We start from the raw sequence: 27,340 nt of genomic DNA on the forward strand, positions 1-27,340 counted from the left end.
CACAAATACAACCAGAGAAGATTAACAACACTGTAAGAAGTTTATACTAAAAAGAAAGACACTTGGGAAACAGGATTTAGTTATTTTTTCTTCCTTTATTCATGCCCTTAATCAGTGTGCTATCAGGATCCTGTACTAGGAATTCATTTTCCCACCATCCGCAAAGATATACTTGTATAGTATTTATACACTTTTTAAAATACATCAAAAGCTTTAAATTACAAGGTATTTTCATTGGTATTTTGAGATACTTTTTAACCAACACCTCCAGTATGATAACAGGGCCCCTTTTAGTTTCTGTCTCACAGCCAGAGGTAAACTAAAAAGACGGCTGGGATGTCACAGATATATTAAGCAGCAAAGAAATTCAACTCATTAACTGAAATAGAAAGACAATCCCTCGGGATGGTTTATTCAGATAAAAGTATAAACTAAATAATCCGTCAACAGCAGGTAGCATAATAACTAACTTACCATAGGGCCTTCAAAACACCTCCAGGTCTGTAGATACCTAAAAGTTTTGTATAAGTTTAGCTATTTCTCACACATCACTTTTTGATAAAAAGCAATTTTATATGTATCTTTCTGTAGCAATATAGAGTGTGTCAGCTATATATATTATTTCTTCAGATTTCTAAAATGTAACTATAGTGCTGTGGCCAAATTAAAATCATCACATAAGCAAAGGACTGCCCATAAATATACCCTCTCCTCAACAGACTTGGAGAGGGAGGTGGAAAAAAAAAAATGCTTTGCCACATAATCTGAAGGTTAACAAATCTGGGCTCTGGTGGACCAGGAAGGAGAGGAAGTTCTAAAACCCACGACACTGCACAGAGCCAGTAAGTACCTCTCATATACATTGAAGCAGCTCTGGCTCAAGCATTTCTGCTGACCTCCGCTGTGGGTACCAGATGCCAAATCATTTAGGGCTTTATCAGTTAAAATGAACAGCCTGAATATCAATGTTGATAATGCTGCACTAGTTTACTGTGTTGTCAATGTGCAATTCTACTTAATAATCAAACTGTGGCACTCTACACTACCCTTCAGCTTCTGAATGCCCCCAAATGTAGGCCCATATACAGCAGGCTAATTTCAAGGTGACAAAAGGCATGGATAACTGTGGGAAGGTTTGTATTGAGGGGAAAAGATCACATTTGTCTTGAGGGGAAAAAATATCACTCTTTGCCAGAGCTGCTACCTGGGCATCCAGGAGCAGCTCAGGATATATAACAGCACCTCCAAAATGCACACCTGTTTCACAAATGGAAGTCATATTCCATCAACAAGGAGTAAGGATATAAATTTCCTCCAACTCTTCTGGCTGCTTCTCTCAGCCCATCATCATCATCTCAGTCTTATCTGGACTAAGTCACTGCCAGCTAGTTCTCAATCTCATTCTAGGCACTGGGTAATTAATTCCATTGCTCCAGTTGGGTCAGATGTGTTGAAGACAGAGCTGGGTGTCATCTGTATACCGAATACATTGCAGCCTATGTCTCCTGACTAAACCTCCAAGAAGCCCCACATAGACACAGAATAGTAATATAGATAAGACATATGCAGCACATTTATATGATTAAGATGAGTTTTTTGAATCTTTAATGGCGTACTGGTGTACTACAAAAACATGCTAAATGGGAGATGCAACACTAAGATAATGCAGCACGTTAGTGCAGCACTGGTGATGTTAGTGCACCAACCTCCTGCTCATTAAGGAAAACAATCCGCTCATAAATTGCTAGGTACTAAAGCAGTGCAATTGTTAAAATGAGATTTTACTCATATACAGTATCAGTTTAATAAATATTGGAGAGAACAACTTTGGTTTAGGGGCCCGTTTGGTGCTCTTACTGGACCAGATGCCCATTAGTAAATAGACTATGAAAGGTACCTATTATTTTTCTGATCTATAGCAGAGGCTACTGTAAAACAAACATGGGAGAGATAGGTAAGTTGTTCTTGAAGCCTATGTAGCTACACGCTACACCATTAAAACAAATGCTAGAAAGTGACAATGTCTACATGTACAGTATGCACACAAATTCCACAGAATCTTTGGTATCAGTTTGCATTTGGTTTGGCTTAATCACCATACATATTGACAAAACTGCCTGAGAGACGCATTACAATGAATTTTAAATTACAAGTAAGCACCATCTGTTCTCATGCAGTACCTCCCCTCCCCTGCTCCATATTCCTTATTAATGCATCATCACAATGTCAAAATCCCAAAGCATTCAGGCTGTTTTAGAAAATGAATTCTTCTCATAGTAACATTACATGTTGCACAGAGTTTTCTGAACAATCTAGGGTATTTGTACCATTATTTTTTAATAGTAGAGTCTATTGAACTCAGATAACCCAAGGCTATTTAAGAATCTTTAAGAGGAAATTCAAACTCTAGTGACTATTTTATTATAATGTACTCTATTGCATTCCATTATTCTGAACCCTTATTTCCCTTAAATCCAATTTACACATTGCTTCCCTGAAAATCTCATTAGCTCAATGTAAATGTACATCCAATAGGTAATTCATATTAAACCTAGTAAGTTATAATCTGAGCTAACAAAACAAATGACATTTAGATTTATGACAGCACAGCTGTTACTCAAATTCACATACTGCTGTGGGATATTTGTAATATTTATGCACAAGGGTATGCATAAACTATCTTACATTTTCATTTCCTCACTTATGTCTGATTTAGTTTCATTCTTAGTTTCCAGTCCTGCTATTGATAAACACATGTGCAGACTTTTGCACCCATGTGTGTTATCCATTGCAAGATCAGGGCCCTAATTCTATTTTATCTTAGAATTTCAGAAATTAGCCATGGAAAAGGCCTATTAAATCACCTAGTTCATTCTCCTTTTACTGCAGGATTGTTCTGGATAATATATTGTTTGACTGGTTTATCCAGTATATTTCTAAATTATTCAAAGCAATAGAACTTCCACCATTTCTCTTGGGTGACTACAGTATTCTTCAGTCTAATAAATCTCACTATTTGAAATTATTTCAGCTAAATTTTCCTTTCCTCAGTTTGACAATTCTAAGCCTATTTATATTTCCTTGAGCCATCTTAAATAAACAGTATTTCCCCAACCTTGACGTTTAACTAGGTAGATGATTCTCTTTTCCTTCATATCACAGTTAAAGGTGTTAGTTCAAGCAACGGTTACACTTACCACTGCAGCAAGCACTAGTTACCCCTCTTCCCCAACATGATATACTGCTGTTTATCATCACCCTTTCTTCATGGTCTCCATTAATCTTCAGTCCACGTGAGGGTGCTCAAATCCAAGAGCATTTTAATTTATTTTAAACATAAGATGTTGTGCTTTATTTAAGTCTGTTAGCTCAACCGAACCTTTAAGGAACGTTCCAGCCATTTATCCTCCTATTCCTGACTCAACCTGACCCCCTGTGCCATGAGGCTTCTGTGGAGATGGTGCACAGCTAGCTCTGTACCAGAAGTAGACACCATTTGTGCCAAATACATTCACCTGGAGGACCATGTAAAACATCAAGTTGGTTTCTTTTCTCGGGGGTCCCGCTGGGATCAGTTCTTGGCCCTATGCTATAAATGACTTGGAAGAAAAACACAAAATCATCACTGATAAAGTTTACAGATGACACAAAAAATTCGGGGAGTAATAAAGAATGAAGAGGACAAGTCACTGACTCAGAGTGCTCTAAATTTCTTGATATACTGGGTGCAAGCAAACAAGTGTCATTTTAATACAGCTAAATGTAAATATATACATCAGGGAACAAAGAATGAAGGCCATACTTAGAGGAAGGGGAACTCTTTCCTGGGAAGGAGTGAATTTGAAAAAGTTTTGGGGGAAGTGGTGGATAATCAGCTGAACCTGAGCTCCCATTGTGATGCTGTGGCCAAGAGAATATATGTAACCTTTGGATGAATAAAAAGGGGACTCTCAAGTATGAGTAGAGGTTATTTTAGATGTTTATTTGACACTGGTGTGATTACTGCTAGAATACTGTGTCCAATTCTGGTGATCACAATTCAAGAAGGATGTTGATAAAACGGAAAGAGTTCAGAGAAGAGCCAGAATGATGACTACAGGATTAGAAAACATGCCTTACAGTGATAAATTAAAGGAGCTCAATCTACTTATCTTAACAAATAGAAGGTTAACGGATGACTTGATTACAGTCTATAAGTATCCACATGGAGAACAAATATTTAAAGATGGGGCCCTCAATCTAGCAGAGAAAGGTATAACAAAATCCAATGACTAGAAGCTGAAGTTAAACAAAGTCAGACTAGAAAGAAGACACATTTTTAATGGTGAGAGTAATTAATCATCAGAACAACGTACCAAGAGTCAAGGTGGAGTCTCCATCACTGACAATTTTTAAATCGAGATGGGACTTTTTTTCTTATATATATGTTATAGGAATTATTTTGGTAATATTCTATGGCCTGTGCTGTACAGGAGATCAGTGGTCATCAACCAGTGGATCTCAATCAACTGGTCAACCTTGGAGCCTCTGACAGTCAATTGCAACCTCCGGCTGCTAAAAGGTAGGCTCCCTGCCTGCCCTGGCCCTGTGCTGCTCCCAGAAGTGGCCAGCTCCTCTGCAGCAGCACAGCCCCTGGGGAGAGAGATGAGGTCTCCAGGCACTGCTCAAGCCTGCAGAAACTGCCCCTGCAGCTCCCATTGGCTGCAGTTCCCCATTTCTGGCCAATGGGAGCTGCAGGGGCGGTCCCTACAGAGAGGGGCAGCACACAAAGCCATATGCTTCCGGAAGTGGCATGGGGCCAGTGCAGGCAGGAAGCCTACCTTAGCCCTGCTACACTACAGACTGGGAGCTGCCTGAAGTAAGCGCCGCCCAATGCCGCACAATCTCTCCCCTATGGTTTTGTCTTCACTGTAGACTTAACTCGGGTTCACCTGCAGGTTTTCCCCATAACATACTCCGTGTTCACACATCCAGATGCCTCTGTTGATGCCACAAGATGAAGCAGCGACCACCTAGTGCTGCATTGGGCAGGCCCCAAATTAGCATTGCTAATCCAAGGTAACTGAAATGAAAACATGCAGCTACAGCCAAATACAATAATTGATGCAAACTTTTCCAATTACCCCAGGGCACCCATTCCTGTGCCCTATCTTGCCATCTACCTGTGCTGTGACCCCTGACTGGAAGTGATCTGCCTTCATATGCCTCTGCTTAGGCATATGATATTGCTTGCAGCTACTCCACCTTTGCTCATCTTGTAAATGTCACGGCTGGGTTGTAGGTGGCTAGACTGAGTAGTTGGAGCTAGAGACCCAGGGTCACGACTAGGTCAGGATACCAAGAGGTCAGAAGACAAACTGGAAATCAGAACCACGAGTTGGGAACCAGACTCAGATCGAGGTAGGATACCACAGGGTCTGAGGCAAGAGACAAACTGGAGGTCAGGAACCACAAGTCAAGCCAGGTGTGGATGCCAGGAAATCAAGTGGGGAAGCACAAGGCACACGGTCCAGAGCAGAGTGGAGCCCAGTTGTTCAGACAGCTGGCTGTTCCTGTTTCTGGCTTAAGTAGGGCCAGCAGGCCAATCAACAGTTCTGGGGCTCCACCAATTGGACCTCGGGGGCAGAGCCTCACATTCGGGCTGGGCTTCATGGGTCCCAAGTAAGCTATTGTGAGCACGCTTCCAGGTGGATGGTTGAAGCATGGTTGCTTCCATAACTTGCAGGCCTGGGTTCGAGATCCATGGGTCGTGACAGTAAGGTTGCAGCAGCTTGAAAAAGGGTTTGAAAATCATCAGCGCTGCTCCATCTCCAATCACCTTGATCCCCTCCCCATGCCCAACTCCTTCCATCCATTCCTTTACAATGCTTTGGAACAGGCTGAAGTTTGCTGAGCAAAAGAATCTGCATTTGTTTGAGATAAAACTGGATTTTTTTTTTATTTGCAGCTGCCTTCAATATGTATACAATTACAGGAATTCAAGGGCATGCACAATTTTTTTCCCTTCTGTGAGGGCCAAATGCAACAGTATCAGACTCATGGAGGGAGAAGAGGACAACTATGAGACAACCAAGTATTAGTGAAAAGTGCCATAAGGAGGACATAGGTTTAGTTAAAAAGCAAAGGAAGGAGGGGAAGCCACTGGCGGGTTACCTCTGCCATGACTGGGTGCTGAAGGGGTGAGACATGGCATATCAGAGGACCATGTTTAAGAGACTATTGGGACTTGTGAGTTATCCTGCCCAAACCTCCATGCCAGCTCCATGGATCCACCCAAATGTTACGACATCCTACAAGCTGTGGACAACAATTCCATGGGGAAGGAAGCTAATGAGCCAAACAATGAGCCACGTAACCTCACACCAACAAAATATTCACTGCACTCCACACCTGCTCCAGTAGAGGGAAAGAGAACAGATACCCTGATGATGTGCAGTTTCCTTATTTGTGACAAGGTTTTATGTTGTCTTATATTTGCACACATTTGTAATCAAGTTTGCGTAGCTGGTCTTCCCACATTTCTATCAATCCACTTCAATAAGTGCAAAAAGAAAGGAATATTTATTTCTTTAATTCATGTATAAACACTACATTTCAATACAAGACAAGAGCACAATGTGCCGTACAACCTCATTAATCAGCCTAAGTGTATTAAAGTGTAGCTCAAGAATGCAATTGCACAAGGCATCACTTACGGACCTTTCTGTAACAGAACCTACCCCATTAGTAAGTGCATTTGTAATTGCCTGTAAACATACCCCAAAGAATCATTACTGGCAACCCATTCTGTCCCAAAGTATTTCCGCTTATACTTACATATATTATGAAGCACACAACATACCCAATCACATTTATGGCATTAAACACACTACAGTCCAAATGAGTTTTAATGGCACCATGTTGCTTTCAGTTGGCCAAAGGCACATTCCACCACCATCCTGCACCTGCTCAACATGTATTTAAGCTGCCTCTTGTCCGGTTGGTGCAGGTACTGATAAACCTTCATCACCCAGGGCAGCAGAGGGAAGGCTGGGTCACCTAAAATCACAGTTGGTACAGACACCCTACTGGTGACTGTGTTGTTAGAGGGGAATGATTTATAAGCTTGTCCATGCTCAAACAGGCCAGTCCTTTGGAACACTGCAGAATCATGCACCCTATCTGTGCATCCAGTGTAGGCTTCCATGAATATGTCAAAGTAATCCACAAGGGCCTTGTAGTGGGGTGGTTACCCGATCCTGCCCTGTGGGGCTTAAAAGCCAGCCCTGGGAGAGAGCCAGGGCTGAGGGCAAGAAAAGCTAGGCTGATTGGGGAAATGGCTGCAGCTGGGCCACACCCCAATCAGGCCGCAGCTGGGCCTATAAAGGGGCTGCTAGGCTGAAGCTTAGCCAGTCTCTCTCTGCGTTCAGAGAGAGAAGGGCTTGGCTACAGGGACCTGAGGGAGTATCAAATTGGAGCAGGGCTGGGGGGGAAAGGCCGGGGAGCTACGGCCTGGAAACCCCCAGGCTGCGAGGCCTAGATTAGGGCCTATTAGGTACTGAGGTTGCAAGGGGGCAGCCCACGGGTAGACAGAGGCAGCAGGTCCCACCGCAGCCTTGCCTGTGATTAGTGGCTAATACACTGCGGTCTGCCCCAGAGAGCAGGGCTAAGCGATGACTGGCAGTAGCCAAGACTGAGGCAAGGTGGGGGTAGTGGGTGGGGCTCCCCGGGGAGGGGAGACCCTCAGGGATTGTTGGGGTTTACTGACACGGAGCAGCACCCCAGTTGGAGGAGGCACTGGGTCCTGGGAGGGACCGGGCCCAGTGGTAAGGCAGATCACCAGACGTCAGAGGGCGCTCCAGAGGCTGATGCGCTAATTCCCGCAGACGAGCAGCAGGAGGCACCGCCGGGTGAGTCTGCTCCATTACAAGCCTGCATAACAATGGAATAGTAATGTCCTTGCTTGCTTCACATGGCAAGCACAGGATGTGTACATGGCTGGCATCAATAGCACCAAAGAACTCCATGAGTGCAAACTCAGCAATTATTTCAGAGATATTTTCAATTTTCACAACCTCTAGAGCCAGCACGGCATTAATTGCCTTGTAATCCTCTTTGAATGCTGTGCCAGCCATTGATTTGCCAACCTCAAACTGATTGTCAATGGTTAGGTAATAGTCTGGGTCTACCAACTTCCACAAGGTGATAGCAACACACTTCTGGACCATTATTGCCTCTCTTATTTTATCTCTTATCACTCAAAGTCTGGGTCACACTCCTCATAAGCTCCAGGAATGTGGCTTTCTCATGTGACAATTCTGGGCCCATGGCTGGTCATCCCATGTTTCCACCACAGTGAAATTGCACCACTCTGTGCTTGTGGTCCTGATCCAGTCTGCTTGCAGGAGGTATAGGAAGGGAAGGGGGTGGACTACCATGAAAAATAGCATCAGTTCAGTCCATGCCTCCACGTCCACATGGTCCCATTCTGTTGTTGCTGTTGTGCTTCTGGTTGTAAATACAAACCACTGCTTCTGTCTTCTTCAGGATGGAGATCGCCTCTGAAACACCCACCATGGTTTCTTGACAGCAGTTCCTGCAGAGGCACGCCAACAAAACATTGCCCCCATAAAAAACAGCATCTGTCAGTTACATTTATTAGTGTGAGCAGGATCCATATCTTCAGCCCATAACAGCACATCATCATCACACCAGCCTGCATTCTGCCAAGAAATGAATTTTCCAGCCCTATACCATTTCCTCCCACAATTCCCAGAGTGGGCAGACAAGTCTCCCCAGAACACCCTGTGACTGTAAGTATAGAGTGGCACAGTGAGCTTTGACTGAATCATGGAATCCATGCCCAGATAGCTTTACTGCTTCTCATGGTTACATATAGTGGCCTTGCAGACATGGGGCGTGACAGCAGCGTGCTGATATCAATGTGTTTGCACTGTAGTGCTCATTGACTAATCTGCAATTGCATACCCATGGTTAGCATGCAGTGAAGACATAGGCTGAGTAAAAAAAAAAAAAGTGCCGAAGTTGAGGTAGAAGGATACCAGAGAATGAGGGAAGCACCTTACATCCTATCCACCAAGGCATCATGCACAGTTGGCCCCAGAGATATCACATTTCAGCCCTTAACTTTGTAAGTCATTCAAATAAAGTGAATTACTTTATGAAGTAATCACTGTTACTTTTCATGGTTCTCTTTCTTTGCGCTCACAGATCATTTCTTTTACTATTTGGTTCCATTATTTTAATAGAAGCCAAAACCAGAATTTACCAGACAGTAACGACAAAGATTATTTTTTTCCCATTTTGCACTTTTGAGATCACTTTTGCTTTTTTATTCCAATTACCCACTGCCTTCCCGGTTGTCAATGACTTATCAAAAATAATTGATAGTGGTTCAGCATGTTTGAGAGTTAATTCCTTTAAGATCCAGAGACACGTATACTCTGGACTTGCTGATTAGTATAGTTCAAAGGTTTTTGTTGTTTTTAACCATTCCTTCTTTTTATCAACACCACAAATGAAAAAAATCTTCATTTCTTCCCTCATTTCTTCAATACTTACCCATATTTTCTTGTGTAAAAACAATTTAATGATTACTCTAAAATGGCTGATACAACCAATTCCATAAGACTTCTTATTTACCAATAGACCGTTGGTACTTTCTAGTATTTGTTTTTCTTGACCATATATTTGGGTCAGTTAGTTGTATCTGAAAGCAAGATTGACTGATTTTTTTATAAACACATTCTGATACTAAAATATATGGAGTACTTTTCTATATGGTGAAGGTGAGCAATGGAGAGGAACAAAAAAAAGTATTTTCAATAAACAAGAAGTGAAGTTTACGAACAAAAAATCCATCCTAGGCTTTGTGAAACTGCTTTTCTATGCCACTGAACAATCTCAGCCACAAAACCCAGTAGGATCAGTACCTGAAACTCCAGTTTATCATCCCAATAGCTATATTTTAGCAACAGAAGCCTAAAGTTGAGCAATATTTACTTTTTATATTGTGATTTTTCTCTTTCCAATAAAATCTGCTTTATTGACAACAAACTTACCTGGTTTTAGATGGTATTAACTGGTAGAGTCAATTTCTTACGCGACATTGTGCCTCAGAGAGAAAATCGAAACTCTGACCTTGAAACAGGAACTCATAATGGCTTGAGTACAGAGTCAAAGATCCTGAAAAGGTTTAGCTCTTCCTTGCCAAAGAGTTGCACAGTACCAGTGGAGAGGCCCTTTGTGAACTCAGGGAGTGCCAGATAAATGACCTGAAAGTTACTAGGCAGACATACAATCTGTCAAAGCAACTCTTATTCCACTTATGTATGCCCTTTGGCTACCATTGGAAGTAGCACTGCCTACTTGCTAAAACACCAACCTAGTATTGTGGAGGTTTAGCTTTAATTCACAGCTCTGCCACTAAGTTGCTGTGTGACATTGGGAAACTCAACATCTTGGTTCCTTAGTCTCCCAATTTACAGAATATGGGTATACTACCCACTTTTGTAAAGTGCTTTGAAATCTAAGGATGAAAAGTACAAATTATCATCATCTTGATTACTATTGTCTTCTATCTTTTTATGCATGCCTTAAACAAATCTACATATTTTTGCTTTATTCCCTCCCTATCTCCATTTCTCAGAGCCTGTTTATACCCTCAGATCTTTGAGAACTATCCTTGTGAAATCCACTAGGCTGTGTGTTCTTTCACAGCAATTCTTTTAAACTTCCAAGAGAGCTTTTGTAATTTTTGGTTTTGTTTTTAAAGAAAAATCTTTTATCAAGACTGCAAGTGAATGTATCTCAGGGAAACTAAGCAAATGTCCTCTGACTTCTGCTGTGCATTTAAGTGCTTGGCATATCGTCCAAGTACTGCTGTATGCCACTGATACCATGAGTAAGTCCATCATAATTCACACATTTAAAACCTACTCAAAATGTACCGATAACCTAGGTTGCATTTTGCCGTCACTGGTGTTTCTGTAGTGAAGTAACAGGTAAATGCAGGCTTCAACTGCAGTTCAATTCAAAACACAGCAAGAATAAACATTTTCTCTTTTTCCCCCATTTCAGTATTTCTATATTATGGAAAATGTACAGTGACGGAAGGAAAGATGCATACAAAATAAGAGCTCATGAAAACAACAGCACTCAGGAGACAGTTGTAAATTTATATTGGATATTAATATGTATCATTAACATGTTTACCAGCAACCTTCCCCAAATGGTGGTGAGGGTGGTCCCTATATACTGTAGATTCCAAAATGTGTTGCAATTTCGAACACTATTCCTCTTGATTCCTCTGCACTAACTCTTTGATGTTCAGTAAAATGCTACAGTGTGGTATGTTTATGGAATTTTACATCTGTTTTAGCGGTAACCTTGCAGTACATCCGATGCTTCATATAGGTGCCGTGTAAGAAATTAGATAGAGTAACAGATTCAGTTAGGGCACCAGACTGAGAATCAGGAGACATGAGTTCTGTTCCAAGAATGGTCATCGACCATGACCAAAGGCAATTCGCATAACTTCATTGCCTCAGTTTCCCCATCTGTAGTAATCATACTTACCCACCTTTGAAAAACAATTTGAGATCCATTGATAAAAAGCACTATAAAAGTTCTGAGTATTATTACTATTATTTTCTGAGTCATTCTAGTGGGAGCTGTCAAAACATCTCATGAATTTTGTGAACAGCTCCATGTTATATTGTCTTGGAACATGATTGTGTAGGGTTTCCATTGTAAAGAATAAGTAATGAGTACTAAACCTCATGGATGATGCTGTTTATCTGACAATAACTGTTGAGATTTCAGTGAAGCCTGGGGACTTAAGCACCTATCTCTCATTGAAACTCAAGAGCAGATGGATCATAGAATTGTAGGACTGGAAGGGACCTCAAGACTTGGTCATCCAGTCCTGTCCCCTACACTAATGGCAGGCCTAAGTATTATCTACACCATCCCTAACAGGTGTTTGTCTAACTTCCTCTTAATCTCCAAAAATGGAGATTCCACAACCTCCCTAGGCAATTTGTTCCAATACTTAACTCCCTGACAGGAAGTTTTTCCTAATGTCCAAACTAAACCGCCCTTACTGCAATTTACGGCCATTGCTTCTTGTCCTACCCTCAGAGTTTAACTAAAACAATTTTTCTCCTTTTCCTTGTAACAACCTTTTCATGTACTTGAAAACTGTTATCATGGGCCCTCACAGTCTTCTCTTCTCCAAACCAAACCATTTTTTTCAATCTTCCCTCATAGGTCATGTTTTCTAGACCTTTAATCACTTTTGTTGCTTTTCTCTGGACTTTCTCCAATTTGTCTACATCTTTCCTGATATGTGGCACCCAGAACTGGTTGCAATACTCCAGCTGAGGTCTAATCAGCATGGAGTAGAGTGGAAGAATTACTTCTTCTGTCTTGCTTACACCACTCCTGCTAAGACATCCCAGAATTATGTTTGCTTTTTTGGCAACAGTGCAACACTGTTGACTCATTTGTCACTCACTATGACCCCCAGATACCTTTCCACAGTACTCCTTCTTGGGCAGTCATTTCCCATTTTGTAGATGTGCAACAGATTATTCCTTTCTAAGTAGAGTACTCTACATTTGTCCTTACTGAATGTCATCCTATTTACTCCAGTTTGTCCAAATCATTTTGAATTTTAATCCTCTCCTACAAAGCACTTGCAACCCCTCCCAGCATAGTATCATCCACAAACTTTATAAGTGTACTCTCTATGCCATTATCTAAATAATTGCTCAGATATCTCCTCAGTCAGCTCAAATATTCTAGGATGTATTTCATCAGGCCCTGGTGATGAAGACATCTAAATTGTCTACATAATCTTTAACATGTTTTTTCCTATCTTAGCCTCACTTCCTACATCATTTTAACTGGCATTCACTATGTTAGATGTCCAATATCTGCTAAACTTTTTGTTGAAAACTGAAACAAAAAAGTCACTTAGCACTTCTGCCATTTCCACATTTTCTGTTATTGTCTTTCCCCACTCATTTGAGTAATGGGGCTACCCTGTCCTTGGATGCCTATCTCCCATAGATTCCTTTAAAAATCTCAGACAATACTGCTATATGTTCACTTTTTTATATGTTAACAGACTAATAACTTAAATTACCTGGTAAGGTGTGGGATAACTTAGAAATTTCCTCAGTTGAAGGATGGGGAGCAGTCAAAAATAAGGTAACAGAAAGTTTCGGTTTTCAGATATTTTTCCTTTGTATTAATTCTCTTTACCGTGTATGAAGAAGTGTGTTTTTCATATTTCCAAATATCTGATGTATAACATTTTATTCAATGCTGTTAAATGGTAAACGAATGTTTATACAGAAGCAATGTTAACTATATATACATATAATCAAATACTTACCATACTGCAGTTACTGTTCGCTGAAATGCACTTCTTGTCATCACACCACTGGCAACCATTTGTATTGGCAGTACAACTGGCACAGTCTGCATATCTGTAACATCTGTCATCTGCAGCAGCTGTAATACAAATGAGAGACAAAACAAATGGCAAAATGAAAGAGAGAATGCCACAATTCTTAATTCACACATTTTTAACAGCTGCTTCAGACAATATCTGGCATTTTTTCATTGCAAACATGACCTTCAATTTAAGATGCAATTTACTTAATAGGAAATCAACCATATTAGGTTAATGTTATACCCCCTTTAAAACACCTGTTCTTTAAACACACATTAGTTGAAGTTTCATAAGACCCTGACCTGTCAAAGAAACAGTCCTTGATTTGTAACCTATAGACTGATACTAGAACAGTACATGGATCAGAGAAACATGTTAATAGCCTTTTATTCTATCCCTTGATCATTAATTTAACAAAGTGGATGAAAAATATTTTTAGGCTTGACCTTTTTACAGAAATAGTAGGTCTTTATGCAAGAAGACAGCAGTAAAACAAGTAAAAACAAAACCTAACAGGATCATTCCATAACCGATAAGAATCAATTCTAACTCTTAATTAATTTCATAAACTTTCAATACTGCATACAGTAGAACCTCAGAGTTATGAACACCTTGGGAGTGGAGGTTGTTTGTAACTCTGAGCAAAACGTTATGATAGTTCTTTCAAAAGTTTACAACTGAACATTGACTTAATACAGTTTTGAAACTTTACTATGCAGAAGAAAAATGCTGCTTTTACCCATTTTATTTTAAACAGAGTTTCCTTACCTTGTCAAATCTTTTTTTTAAATTTTCCCTTTATTTTTTTAGTAGTCTACATTTAAGACAATACTGTACTATATTTGCTGCTGCTTTTTTTGGGGGGGGGGGGGGAAGGGGTCGTCTCTGCTGCTGCCTGATTGTTTTCTTCTGGTTCCAAATGAGGTGTGTGGTTCAACGGTCAGTTTGTAACTCTGGTGTTCGTAACTCTGAGGTTTGACTGTAGTAAATTACCATGGTTTTAAAACAACCACCATTTGGAATATAGTACAAAGATGAACACTACATATTTTTAAGGAAAATAAGTATGTGTAATGTATATTGTACTAGATTTTCAATACAAAGTACATTTGAATAATGGTTTGTTCTCCAATATATTGTTTTTATTTTACTCATATTAACTATTTCACTTGTCATGTTACAATCATAGATAGTTTTGATATTTCTATACCCAACATTCTATTATGGGAAACCAGCTGGAGTGGTTATTTTGGGGGCTGTTTGTTTGTTTTTTGAGTTTTTCTGGCAATGAAGTAGTAAGTATATTGCATTTTGGATATTTCTGCACTGCCATAATTAGCAGACTAATCACACATTACTTTTAAAAAATATGTTTATACTTAGTTGTGAGCATGGCATTTACCATGAAAAGGTGGGTATGAGATTTACATGAAGATCAAAATGTACGTAAAACATACTGCAATATAATCTACCTGTTTTACAAAAACATTAACCAATCTCTGTTTTGGTTTTACCTTAGCTAAATCAAAACAGAACTTTAATACAGTCAGAAATCCAGTGGGATATATGCTGTGCTGTTCCAGGTTCCCCTTTAATCCCCTCAGTATAGGCTACATGAAGTCTAGGAGATGATTTAAACATGAAGTCTAGATAACAGGATACAGCCATTTAAACATCGAAGGTATAAAGCTTTCCTCTGAGTTGCTGGAGTGAGGTTTCAGAAAAAACATTGGAAGAGGCATGGTTGGATTGAGGTGGAATGCAGAAAATATCTTGGGCATAAACTCAGGCCAAGAGAGCTTTTATTCGTGAAAGATTGTGAAACATGGGTCAGCTAGAAGTGCCTGAAGTTCAGACACTCTCCTAGCAGAAGTAATTGCTACCAAAAACTGGCAACAGCAGCAAAGATGATGTTGCCAAAGGTTCAAAAGGATGATCCATTAAGTATGACAAGATCAAGTTCAGATCCCATGTGAGATGTGTTGTGGGTGTTTTGTCCTCGATGAAAACATCAGAACAACTGCTTAGTAGATGGTGACGTAGACCTGCTATTGATGAAGCTAAACGTCTGTGTCGAGGAGGCTTAGATCTCCTTTTAGAGACATCCTGGGCTCTTGGCTGGTAAAATGAGAACCTTTAGTGAGATCAAGTTTAAACTGTTTCCATTTCATCATTAGAGCGTAACCTCTCAGAGAGCAGAGTTGCTCAAGAATTTTTTTTTTAACATGCACCTGGTATCATAAAAAGAAAAGGAGTACTTGTGGCACCTTAGAGACTAACCAATTTATTTGAGCATAAGCTTTCGTGAGCTACAGCTCACTTCATCGGATGCATCCGATGAAGTGAGCTGTAGCTCACAAAAGCTTATGCTCAAATAAATTGGTTAGTCTCTAAGGTGCCACAAGTACTCCTTTTCTTTTTGCGAATACAGACTAACATGGCTGTTACTCTGAAACCTGGTATCATAAGGATTTTTTGGGGGGGAAACAGCTTAGAACCTTCAGTCAAAAGGTCTTTGATGGAAACAGTTGTAGCCATGGAATGCAAAGCAGTGTCTGGTGCATCAGTGCCTTCTTGAAGAGAAGCACAGGCTCTGAGATGTCTTTCAGACATTGTCATGAACTGTCTGTTTTCTTCAGACAATTAGTCTACAAATTTCACTATTGATGACCAATAAATAAACATATATTTGGAAGGCAAAGCCTGATAATTTGATACTGTTAGGAAAATTTTAACATGAAGCAGTTATGTCAACCGAACCAAAGTTAGGCCAATGCAGGAATGCTGGGAAAGCTCCTGAATGAGATAGGCAGGATGAAAGAATGCTTGTTCAGTTGCAAGGAGTGAATTAGGAGGAGACCTGCATTCCTGCATTATCGTACCAGATGTTCTGAGAATGAGAAGGAAACACACTGTCTCCACTCCCTGTTTCTGTTTCATGTATGTTCTTAACTCCTCATCCCCTGTTTGACAACTGGATTGATAAGAAAGTTGGGGAGGCATAACGACTTGCAAAAAGCTATATACAATAGGGGATAGGTATGCATGAATGATAAAGAACTTTTAACTAACAAAGGGGAGGGGATTTGGGCTATTTCATGAATAATCTGTGACGCAACGGACCTGTCTATAAAAACCTATTAGTTTTGCCTAAGAGGTGGCTGGGTCTCTTCGGAGACGGGCTGCTCTCTATTGTTGTGTGCACTCTTCAATAAAGAGCTTATACGTGGACTTTGCTGGTGTTGCCTGTCTCTCTGCGGTCAGACAACGAACCATGCCGTCTGGGGTTCGAGTCCCCGACAATACCCTCAGTTGAAGACTTGCAATGGTATAGGCTTTCCTTCCATACAGGATTTATTAGCTGCAATGACTATCAGAGTCTAAAATAGGATAGGTCAGTGGTTCTCAATTTTTTTTTCCGCGGACCACTTGAAAATTGCTGAGGGTCTCAGCGGACCACTTAATGATCTTTCCAAATGTTGTTTGTACCGTTAGCTAACTATTCTAAAGCATTTTGGATAAAAGCGCAATATCAAAAAAATCAACTTTTTTTGATCTACAAATAAAAGCACGCAACTCATATTTTAATATCAGTAGTCTTACCTTTCTAATGTGATGGATGTGCCCTCTTTCCCCCACCACAGCAGCCACAGAGCTGAGGCTGGAAAGGAGGCCCTCTCTCCTCAGCAGTCACCACCCCGGAGCTGGGGAAAGTTGCCTCTTTCTCTGGCCACCACAGCCCTGCACATCCCAAATTCCCCCCACCCTCTAAGGCACACGCCTGCGGGACTCCACTAATTAGGTGGGTGGTCCTTCATTCTCTCATGTGCGGCCACCCAGGCATGCACCTTAGAGGAAGCTATCCGCAGATCACCTGAATGGAGCTCGCGGACCACTGGTGGTCCACGGACCACAGTTTGAGAACCTCTGGGATAGGTGAAATAGTAGTCAAATTCCTGTTGAGGAACCTAGTAACACCTGTCCACACGTTTGGCAGTATGTGGTACAGAAGCCGGTCTCTGACAAAGTGTTGTGACTGGCTTTAAAACCGTCTTCGTAAATGGGAAGGGCAAAACTTTCAGGTGCTGGAGCCTTCGGAATGTCTAAAAATTCATGCATTGTCCTGCATGAATTTTTAGATTGTCCTGCACAACTTCTATTTGCACCCATAGGGATATGGCCACCCTCATAAGAAGTTCCTGAAAGATCTTAAAGTCTTGAGGAGGAGGAGGAGGAGAGAACTCTGCTGTTTTGGTCTTATCAGAAGAAGAAATGTTGGGAGGTAGTTTTGTGGCTTCATCCCTGGGTTTCTCTTCCTCAGTTGGTCCCAACATTGTGGGTGGCTGATGGGCCGGAAAGGGGTCTTCCCTAACAGGAATAGAGACTAGAGATGCTGACTTTCTTCCCAACTGCACTGCAGACAGGGATCTAGAAACACTGAGAGCAATACAGAGTGCCCAGTAAGGCAAGGGTGGGTAGTTCAATCTCTGCACGGCACACAGTGATGGACACTAAGCTGGCTTATAAACTTTCCTGTTCCATACCATGGGTTTGAGCAGTGTCTGTAGAACGTGACCTGAAAGGTGATCTAAAAGATCTTGCAAGATGAACAGGTCATGCTCCAAATTTGAAAATGAGGAGTTGCAGCGCTCTTCAGGAAACAGAGGAGCTGCTCTGGTGGATGGCAGGGGAGACAAAAGCCAGCAGTGCATGCTGTTGCATGGACAGTAATGCTAGAGTTGAAGCTGGTTTTGTTAGACAAGTTAGATGTCTTCAAGTCACCAGGGTCTCATGAAATGCATACTAGAATACTCACGGAGCTGACTGAGGAGATATCTGAGCCATTAGCTATTATCTTTGAAAAGTCATGGAAAATGGGAGAGATTCCAGAAGACTGGAAAAGGGGAAATATAGTGCCAATCAATAAAAAGGGAAATAAGGACAACCCGGGGAATTACAGATCAATCAGCTTCACTTCTCTACCGAGAAAGATAATGGAGCAAATAATTAAGCAATGAATTTGCAAACATCTAGAAGGTGATAAGTAACAGTCAACATGGATTTGTCAAGAACAAATTGTATCAAACCAACTTGATAGCTTTCTTTGACAGGGTAACAAGCCTTGTGGAAAAGGGGGAAGAAGTAGATGTGGTATATCTTGACTTTAGTAAAGCTTTTGATACGGTCTTCCATGAACTTCTAAACAAACTAGGGAAATGCAACCTAGATGGAGCTACTGTAAGGTGGGTGGAAAACTGGTTGGAAAACCATTCCCAGAGAGTAGTTATCAGTGGTTCACAGTCATGCTGGAAGGGCATAATGGGTGGGGTCCCGCAGGGATCAGTTCTGGGTCTGGTTCTGTTCAATATCTTCATCAATGATTTAGATAATGGTATAGATGTACCTTTATAAAGTTGCATACAATACCAAGCTGGGAGGGGCTGCAAGTGCTTTGGAGGATAGGATTAAAAATTCTAAATGATCTGGACAAACTGGAGAAATGGTCTGAAGTAAACAGGATGAAATTCATCAAGGACAAATGCAAAGTACTCCATTTAGGAAGGAACAATCTATTGCACACATGCAAAATGGGAAATGACTGCCTAGGAAGGAGTACTGCAGAAATGGATGTGGGGGTCATAGTGGACCATAAGCTAAATATGAGTCAACAATGTAACGCTGTTGCAAAAAAAGTGAACATCATTCTGGGATGTATTAGCAGGAGTATTGTAAGCAAGGCACGAGAAGTAATTCTTCTGCTCTATTCCGCACTGATTAGGCCTCAACTGGAGTATTGTGCCCAGGTCTGGGTGCCACATTTTAGCAAAGATGTGGACAAATTGGAAAAAGTCCAGTAAAGTGCAACAAAAATGATTAAAGGTGTAGAAAGTATGACCTATGACAGAAGATTGAAAAAATTGGGTTTGTTTAGTCCGGAAAAGAGAAGACTCAGAGGGGACATAACAGTTTTCAAGTACAAAAAAAGATTGTTACAAGGAAGAGGGAGAAAAATTGTTTTAGTTAAACTCTGAAGGTAGGACAAGAAGCAATGGACTTAAATTGTAGTAAGGGCAGTTTAGGTTGGACATAAGGAAAAACTTCCTGTCAGGAGAGTTAAGAATTGGAACAAATTGCATAGGGAGGGAATCTTCATCTTTGGAGATTAAGAGCAAGTTAGACAAACACCTTGTCATAAATATAAAGGGAAGGGTAAACCCCTTTAAAATCCCTCCTGGCCAGAGGAAAAATCCTCTCACCTGTAAAGGGTTAAGAAGCTAAAGGTAACCTCGCTGGCACCTGACCAAAATGACCAATGAGGAGACAAGATACTTTCAAAAGCTGGGAGGAGGGAGAAAAACAAAGGGTCTGTGTCTGTCTGTGTGATGCTTTTGCCGGAGACAGAACAGGAATGGAGTCTTAGAACTTAGTAAGTAATCTAGCTAGATATGTGTTAGATTATGATTTCTTCAAATGGCTGAGAAAATAGCTGTGCTGAATAGAATGAATATTTCTGTCTGTGTGTCTTTTTTGTAACTTAAGTTTTTGCCTAGAGGGATTCTCTATGTTTTGAATCTAATTACCCTGTAAGGTATTCACCATCCTGATTTTACAGAGGTGATTCTTTTCTTTTTACTTCTATTAAAAGTCTCTTGTAAGAAAACTGAATGCTTTTTTCATTGTTCTAAGATCCAAGGGCTTGGGTCTGAGGTCACCTATGCAAATTGGTGAGGATTTTTACCAAACCTTTCCCAGGAAGTGGGGTGCAGGGGTTGGGAGGATTTTGGGGGGAAAGACGGGTCCAAACTCCATTTTTTCAGGAACCCAGATAAAGTTTGGTGGTGGCAGTGGAAATCCAAGGGCAAAGGGTAAAATAGTTTGTACCTTGGGGAAGTTTTAACCTAAGCTGGTAAAAGTAAGCTTAGGAGGTTTTCATGCAGGTCCCCACATCTGTACCCTAGAGTTCAGAGTGGGGAAGGAACCTTGACACACCTGTTAGGGATGGTGTAGATAATACTTAGGCCTGCCATTAGAGGAGAGGACTGGACTAGATGACCTCTTGAGATCCCTTCCAGTTCCATGATTCTATGATTCAGGTGGAGCCTGCTGCAGAGGACAAAATGCTGACTTGTGTCCAGATTTTGCCCATGGTGCTCACGGTGCCAGCATTATATATGGTGTCGACATTATCAGTGGTGCTGATTCAGCAGACAAGGAAGGCAGAGCCAATGTGGCTGAAGCCGCTGCTGCTACCAGATGGTGAAGCAGCAATAAATTAGGCACAGAAAGGTACAGCAAGCCTTTGCTGAAAAGAACATCTGTGGCATTGATGGTACCAAAACAGAAGGTAAGTGCTCCACAGAAAATACAAGTGGTACCAGACTCAACAGTGCCAGAGTGGAGGTAGTTCCCAGCAGCAAAAATTAAAGCACCAGTCTTGATGGTCATGTTCGAGTCAATGGTGCCAACTCAGACAGTACTAGTGAACATCAGTGTTTGTAACGTGACTTGAGCTCAGTGCCAGAGGACTTCTTAGATCACTTATTCTATTCATGTGACAAAGTATGAGACCTAGATAATCTATCAGCCTCTGAGGCTGAAGATAACTTCTGCTTCAAAGAGGCTACAGGAGAAGAAGGTGGCCTCTTCAGATTTTGGTTTTGGGGCTGGAGCAGCCAGAAGAGCAATCCTCATAGAATCACAGAAGTGTAGGACTGGAAGGGATCTCGAGAGGTCATCTGGTCCAGTCCCCAACACTCAAGGCCGGACTGCACAATAAGCAGACCATTCCTGACAGGTGACTGTCAAGCCTGTTCTTGAAAACTTTCAATGACAGAGATTCTACAACCTCCCTATTCAATTTATTCCAGTGCTTAACTACCCTAACAGGAAGCTTTTCCTAATGGCTAACCTAAACCGCCCTTGCCGCAATTTAAGTCCATTGCTTCTTGTCCTATCCTCAGAGATTAATGAGAATCATTTTTCTCCCTGTTCCTTGTAACAATCTTTTATGTACTTGAAAACTGTTATTACGTCCCCCATCAGCCCTCTCATCTTCAAACTAAACAAACCCGTTTTTTTCCATCTTTCCTCCTAGGCCATGTTTTCTAGATCTTTAATAATTTTTGTTGCTCTCTTCTGGACTGTTGACAATTTCTCTACATTTTCCATATCAGCACAGGGTAGAATGGAAGACTGACTTCTTTTATTTTGCTGACAACACTCCTGTTAATACAAAAAAAGTAAACATCATTCTAGGATGTAACAGTGTTACACATTTTTAGCTTGTGATCCACTATGACCCCCAGATACCTTTCCTCATTACTCCTTTCTAGGCAGTCATTTCCCATTTTGTATGTGTGCAATTCATTATTCCTTCCTAAGTGGAGTAATCTGAATTTGTCCTTATTCAATTTCATCCTATTTACTCCAGAACATTTCTCCAGTTTGTCCAGATCATTTTGAATTTTAATCATCTCCTCCAAAGCACTTGCAACCCCATCCCAGCTTGGTATCCTCCACAAACTTTATAAATGTACTCTCTATGCCATTATCTAAATCATTTTTTGGAGATGCTGAACAGAACTGGACCAAGACCTGATCGCTGTGGGACCCCACTCAATATGCCCTTCCAGCTTGACTGTGAACCGCTGATAACTACTCCCTGGGAATGGTTTTCCAACGAATTATGCACCCACCTTATAGGTTATATTTCCCTAGTTTTTTTTTATGAGAAGGTCATATGAGACAGTATCAAAAGCTTTACTAAAGTTAAGATATACCACATCTACCACTTCCCCCCATCCACAAGGCTTAGTATCTTTCTTTTACAGGATAACAAGTTGGTTTGACATGATTTGTTCTTGACAAGTCCATGCTGTTACTTATCACCTTATTATCTTCCAGGTGTTTGCAAATTCATTGCTTAATTATTTGCTCCATTATCTTTCCAGGTACTGAAAATAAGCTGACTATTCTGTAATTCCCCAGGTTGTCCTTTTTCTCCACCCGCCCACTTTTTAAAAAAAAATAAATAAATTGGCACTATATTTGCACACTTCCAGTCCTCTGGAATCTCTCCCATCTTTCAAGAGTTTTTGAAGATAATGCTAATGGCTCAGATATCATCTTAGTCATCTCCTTGAGTATTTTAATTTGTATTTAATCAGTCCTTCGTGACTTGAAGACATCTAACTTGTCTAAAGAATTTTTAACTTGTTCTTTCCCTATCTTAGTCTCAGATTCTACCTCACTTTAACTGGCGTTCACTACATTAGACAGCCAATCTCTACTAAACTTTTTGGTGAAAAACAAAAAAGTCACCGACCACTTCTGCCATTTCCACATTTTCTGTTATTGCCCTTCCCCACTTATTGATAATAGGCCTGTCATAAACATATAGCTAAGGGTAGCATAAAATCCTTCATTTAGCTGTAAGGGGTTAAAAAGCTCAAATAATCTGGTTGGCACCTAACCAAAAGGACCAATAAGGGAAGATCCTTTCAAATCTGTGGGGAGAGGGCTTTTGTTCTCTCTTTGTTGTACCCTCTCGGAACAGAGAGAGGGACCAGGCAGGAAAAACACCTCTCCTAAAACCTTACCTGAAATAAACACCTAAGATTACAAAAATTGTAAGTAAAGCAAGGAAATGTGTTAGATTATCTTTTGTTTTAGCTTGTGAATTTTCCCTATGCTAAGAGGGAGGTTTATTCCTGTGTTTTGTAACTTTAAAGTTTTGCCTACACAGGAATCCTCTGGTGTTTTAAATCTTATTACCCTGTAAAATTACCTTCCATCCTGATTTTACAGAAGTGCTTCCTTTACTTTTTTCTTTATTATGAAGTTCTGCTTTTAAGAGTTACGAACATTTCAGAGTTACAAACAACCTCCATTCCTTAGATGTTCATAACTCTGAGGTTCTACTGTATTTGTAGAATGTTTTCGTGATGCCCTTTATATCTCTAGCTAGTTTAATCTCCTTTGTGCCTTGGACTTTCTAATTTTGTCCCCACATGCTAGTGTTTGTTTATATTCATCCTTTGTAATTTGACCTAGTTTCCACTTTTTAACATTTCTTTTTATGGGTTTCAGGTCATGGAAGATGTTCTGGCTAAGTCAGGGTAGTTTCTTGGCATACTTCCTTTAGTTCCTACGCAATGGAATGATTTATTCTTGTGCCCTTACTAATGTTGCTTTGAAAAACTGCCAACTCAAACTGGTTTTCCCCTTAAACTTGCTTCCTGTGAGATCTTACCTAGAAGAACTCACTCTCCTCTCGTGATCATGGTCAGGTTTTGAAGGACGACGCATCACCTTCTCAAGACGACAAAACTTGAGGCGGAATTCTCCGGACTTTTGTTCTTGCTTGGAAAGAGGTACATATGGGATATTTGTCCCTAATATGTCCCTCTCCCAAACATATCAGGGAAACAAGCTTGACTGTCTATCACAGTTATTACAGTCCTGCAAGTGGCACACTGCTTAAATCCTAGGGATCTCTGCATGATGAAAACCATCCAGAGAGCAAAGAGTGAACTACCTAACTGAACTACAGCTATGACAAGTATGTACAGTTTATTTTTAAAGCTGGCAAGTAAAAAAAAAAAAAGTTCAAGAATAACAGGGAAACTCCAACTCTCACATGAGCGGTCAGAAGGAACTGAGAGGGAGACAGTAACCAGGCCCGTTTTATACCCTTGGCTCTGCACAAGGATAGCAGGGATGCAAACACTACCCATTGGTACTGCTGGCAAAAGTCTCGAACTCGAGTGCACTGGGCACTTATACACATATGCACCTACAGTGGAATCTATATATGAACGATCACTTGAAGGAGAACCTCAAATTATTTCAAGACTCTATCCTACTTTAGCCAAGGTCTGAGATCTCTCACTCTCAGACCTTGACTATGCTGCTGATGTTGTTCTTCTAGTACAGGGCCCCGACTTGTTTTGTGAGGCACTCCAACTAATGGAGAAGTCAAACATGGTCAGTCTTCATGTTTCATGGCCAAAAGACAAAGCTGCAAAAGCCAGGATCAGGTCCATCTGCGACATCAATCTCTGAATAATGAAACTGTCAAAGCAGTCTCTAACTTTTGCTATTTGGGTTCTAAAGTCACTTTATAGAATATGGAATCAACATCATCTCAGCATGACAACAAAGTTCATGATCTATTCGAGGTGTATCCTATCTGTACTGCTCTACGGTTGCAAAACATGGACACTATGCCTCTCAAACTGGGCAAAGCTGGAGTTTTTTCACACAAAATGCCAACATTGTATATTGGGCATAAAGTGGAACAACTTCATTCATAACGCAGATGTTTACGGTCACTCTGGTCTACAGACTACTGGGGCTATTATCTGCAGTTCATGCTTTTCGGACATGTCAACAGAATGCCCCAAGATGTTCTGGTGAAAGCCATTCTTCGGGTGGCTTGTACGAGATAAAATACCACTAACCAAAGGGAGGAGATGGCCCAGAGGCAGACCCCCATTACATGGGTGCATTAAGTCTGTTTCAGCATTGGACTTTTGGCCTGTCAAGCCCTTGTGGCTACACGGGAACAGACAAAATTGCAAATAATTGCTACAGCCGACCACTCAGTTAAGCGTTGAAGACGACAACCATAGAGGTGAGGAGGCATTGAGCCACATTATGCATACCTTGGATCTTCACAAATGCCTGAAGGTCTACAGGACTTCTTCAGGATTAGAATGCCATTCCCCTTGCCCGCTATACTAGGAATCAAACCTCATTCCCCCTCCATAATGAATGTTTCCACTGCCTTTTCATGTATGTATGTATATAAATAAAATTAACCTATTTTTTGTTGCTTTTGAAGTTAGAAATTTTCAAGATTTGGAGGGGACAAAAAGAATGGAAGGGGCAAAACCTTTCAGATCCCTTATGAAATGGTTTACAGAAAAATATGAAAAATACCAAAAAAATTTCTTTGGAAGGCAATTTTATGTAGCTGACATCTTTCCGTGCTACCCGGCATTTGTTTCCAGCAATCATCAAATTATACTATGTTTGCAACTTTACATGCTGTTTGGAGACAGTTCAGGAGAAAACTGACTGAAAAGTAAACTAGTTCACAATATTCATTAGAGGCACAGCAAACATGCAGACAGTATGATGGTAAAACAGACATTTAAAGTAGTTCAGCTGTTTAATATTATGGAGCTTATACATGTGTACATAGACACAGTTTGAGTGAACTGTTTCATATTATTCTCTCAGAAAGATATACAGAATGAGTATCAAATATGTGGAGCTGTACTCTATATCTGTATTCATGTAAACTACAAAACAAAACACTTTCAACACCAATTTAGCTTGCAAATTTTAAATTTACAGTTTAGGAATGGTGTACAATAACAACTGATAAAGATAACTTGCTATTTGAATCAATACAGTTATGTTGCCAAACAGAAAATCATAAGATAGAAACTAACACGCATCTTGACATACTACAACATAAAAAATGCAAAAAAAACTGGCTCAGTTCAGTGTTTTTCTAGCTGCGACTGTATTATAACCCCTTACCCAATTCTCCAGTTAGACCTGCGAATTATCTGAGCAAATGACACTTCCTCTATATGTTGTTTGCATGTACAGACATAACTATTGTTAATTGTCATTTTGAGAACTTGTGCTCTGGCTGCTATAATTCTATGGCTCAGAATCATTGGGTAATTTTTTTTTAACACTGCAAAGCAGGGAAAGGTGGAGAGAGAGAAAGGTCAGTTATCTGACTATATTTGAGCACACTGGGCTAAATTCTCTTCTCATTTTTACCAGTGTAAATTCAGAGCAACTCCACTGATGTAAACCGAGTTATTTTGGATCTTCTCCAGTATAACTGAGAAGAATTTAGGTCCTTGTATTTATTCCTATCAGTTATGGTTTGAGTACTTCCCCTTTTCATTTGCAGACCTGTAATTTATCACCCTACTCACGGTTCTGCAAACCTGGTACTACAAGGATGGTCTAACTGTAATCCTCACTAATATATCGCTCCAAAGGTCAGACAAACTTTCACCAGATCATAAGCAAGATAGTCCACTCCCACTCATTATTAATGTAGAGTGTTCTTCAATAACCATTATTTTGTCAGCACCACTTTGTAGTGTTTTATACAGGACAGGTGCAGGATATAAAACATGCTAGACAGTAAGATTTATGAATAGTAAATGTGAACTACAACTCATTTATACATTATAGGATTCTGAAGGGGTGTAGCTGGCCCTTTGTGACCCTCTGCTGGAGGCTTTGCTACACCCTGCCCTAGTAAGGAGCAGCAAAAGTGGGTCCCTAAAGGCCTGCCTAGAAAGCCTGCACACCTCAAATTCAAGCTCTTTTCCTCATCTACTAGTCCACTCATAATCTTGTTGCCACCTCCATCTGTTCTCATTTCCCTTACTCCCCACTCTCACTCAGTCTAGTTTTTCTGCTTTTCGCCTATCTTCCTTCTATATCTGGAACACTGTTCCTGTCCTCATCCAATAAGCACCTTCTTTCTCTGTCCTCAAATTCCTCTTTCAACTCCACTGTTTCAAGCAATGCTTCCTTTCTTTTCATCAGTGATCCCCCTCCCCTCTACAGCTCTTCAACCACATCTTCACTAGTGTTTTACTATCTTATATAGAATTGACTCTCTTTAGAGATTGGGAACACATCGTAGTTTTGTTTCGAAAGCACCAATTTTTGGCACTATATAATGTTTATAAAAGTATTAACTGCTAACATTATAAAAACACCTGCAGACCAGCACTAACACTGGCATTTCTGATGTCAAAAGAAAAGCAGATGGGTCAGTTAGATGGGTCAGTTTGATGATAATATTTCTTAAAACTTAGTGACCCCCAAAAA

General features: G+C 40.6%; 1 protein-coding gene across 5 annotated transcripts in view; it reads right to left on the reverse strand.

Annotated features, from left to right (window-relative positions):
• Positions 1-27,340, reverse strand: part of ATRNL1 (attractin like 1) — a 1,055,790-nt gene that overhangs the window by 777,192 nt on the left and 251,258 nt on the right. For 4 of the 5 annotated variants that reach the window (XM_048857032.2, XM_048857033.2, XM_048857034.2 and 1 more), the window contains exon 14: positions 13,403-13,521. In XM_048857032.2, the coding sequence (XP_048712989.2) occupies positions 13,403-13,521 (119 nt within the window). Of the gene's footprint in view, positions 1-5,908; positions 8,576-13,402; positions 13,522-27,340 lie in introns of those variants that run through there. The other variant, XM_048857036.2, reaches the window with a different exon arrangement.

This window comes from Caretta caretta, chromosome 7 (assembly GCF_965140235.1).
Source record: "Caretta caretta isolate rCarCar2 chromosome 7, rCarCar1.hap1, whole genome shotgun sequence".
Taxonomy (NCBI): domain Eukaryota; kingdom Metazoa; phylum Chordata; order Testudines; family Cheloniidae; genus Caretta; species Caretta caretta.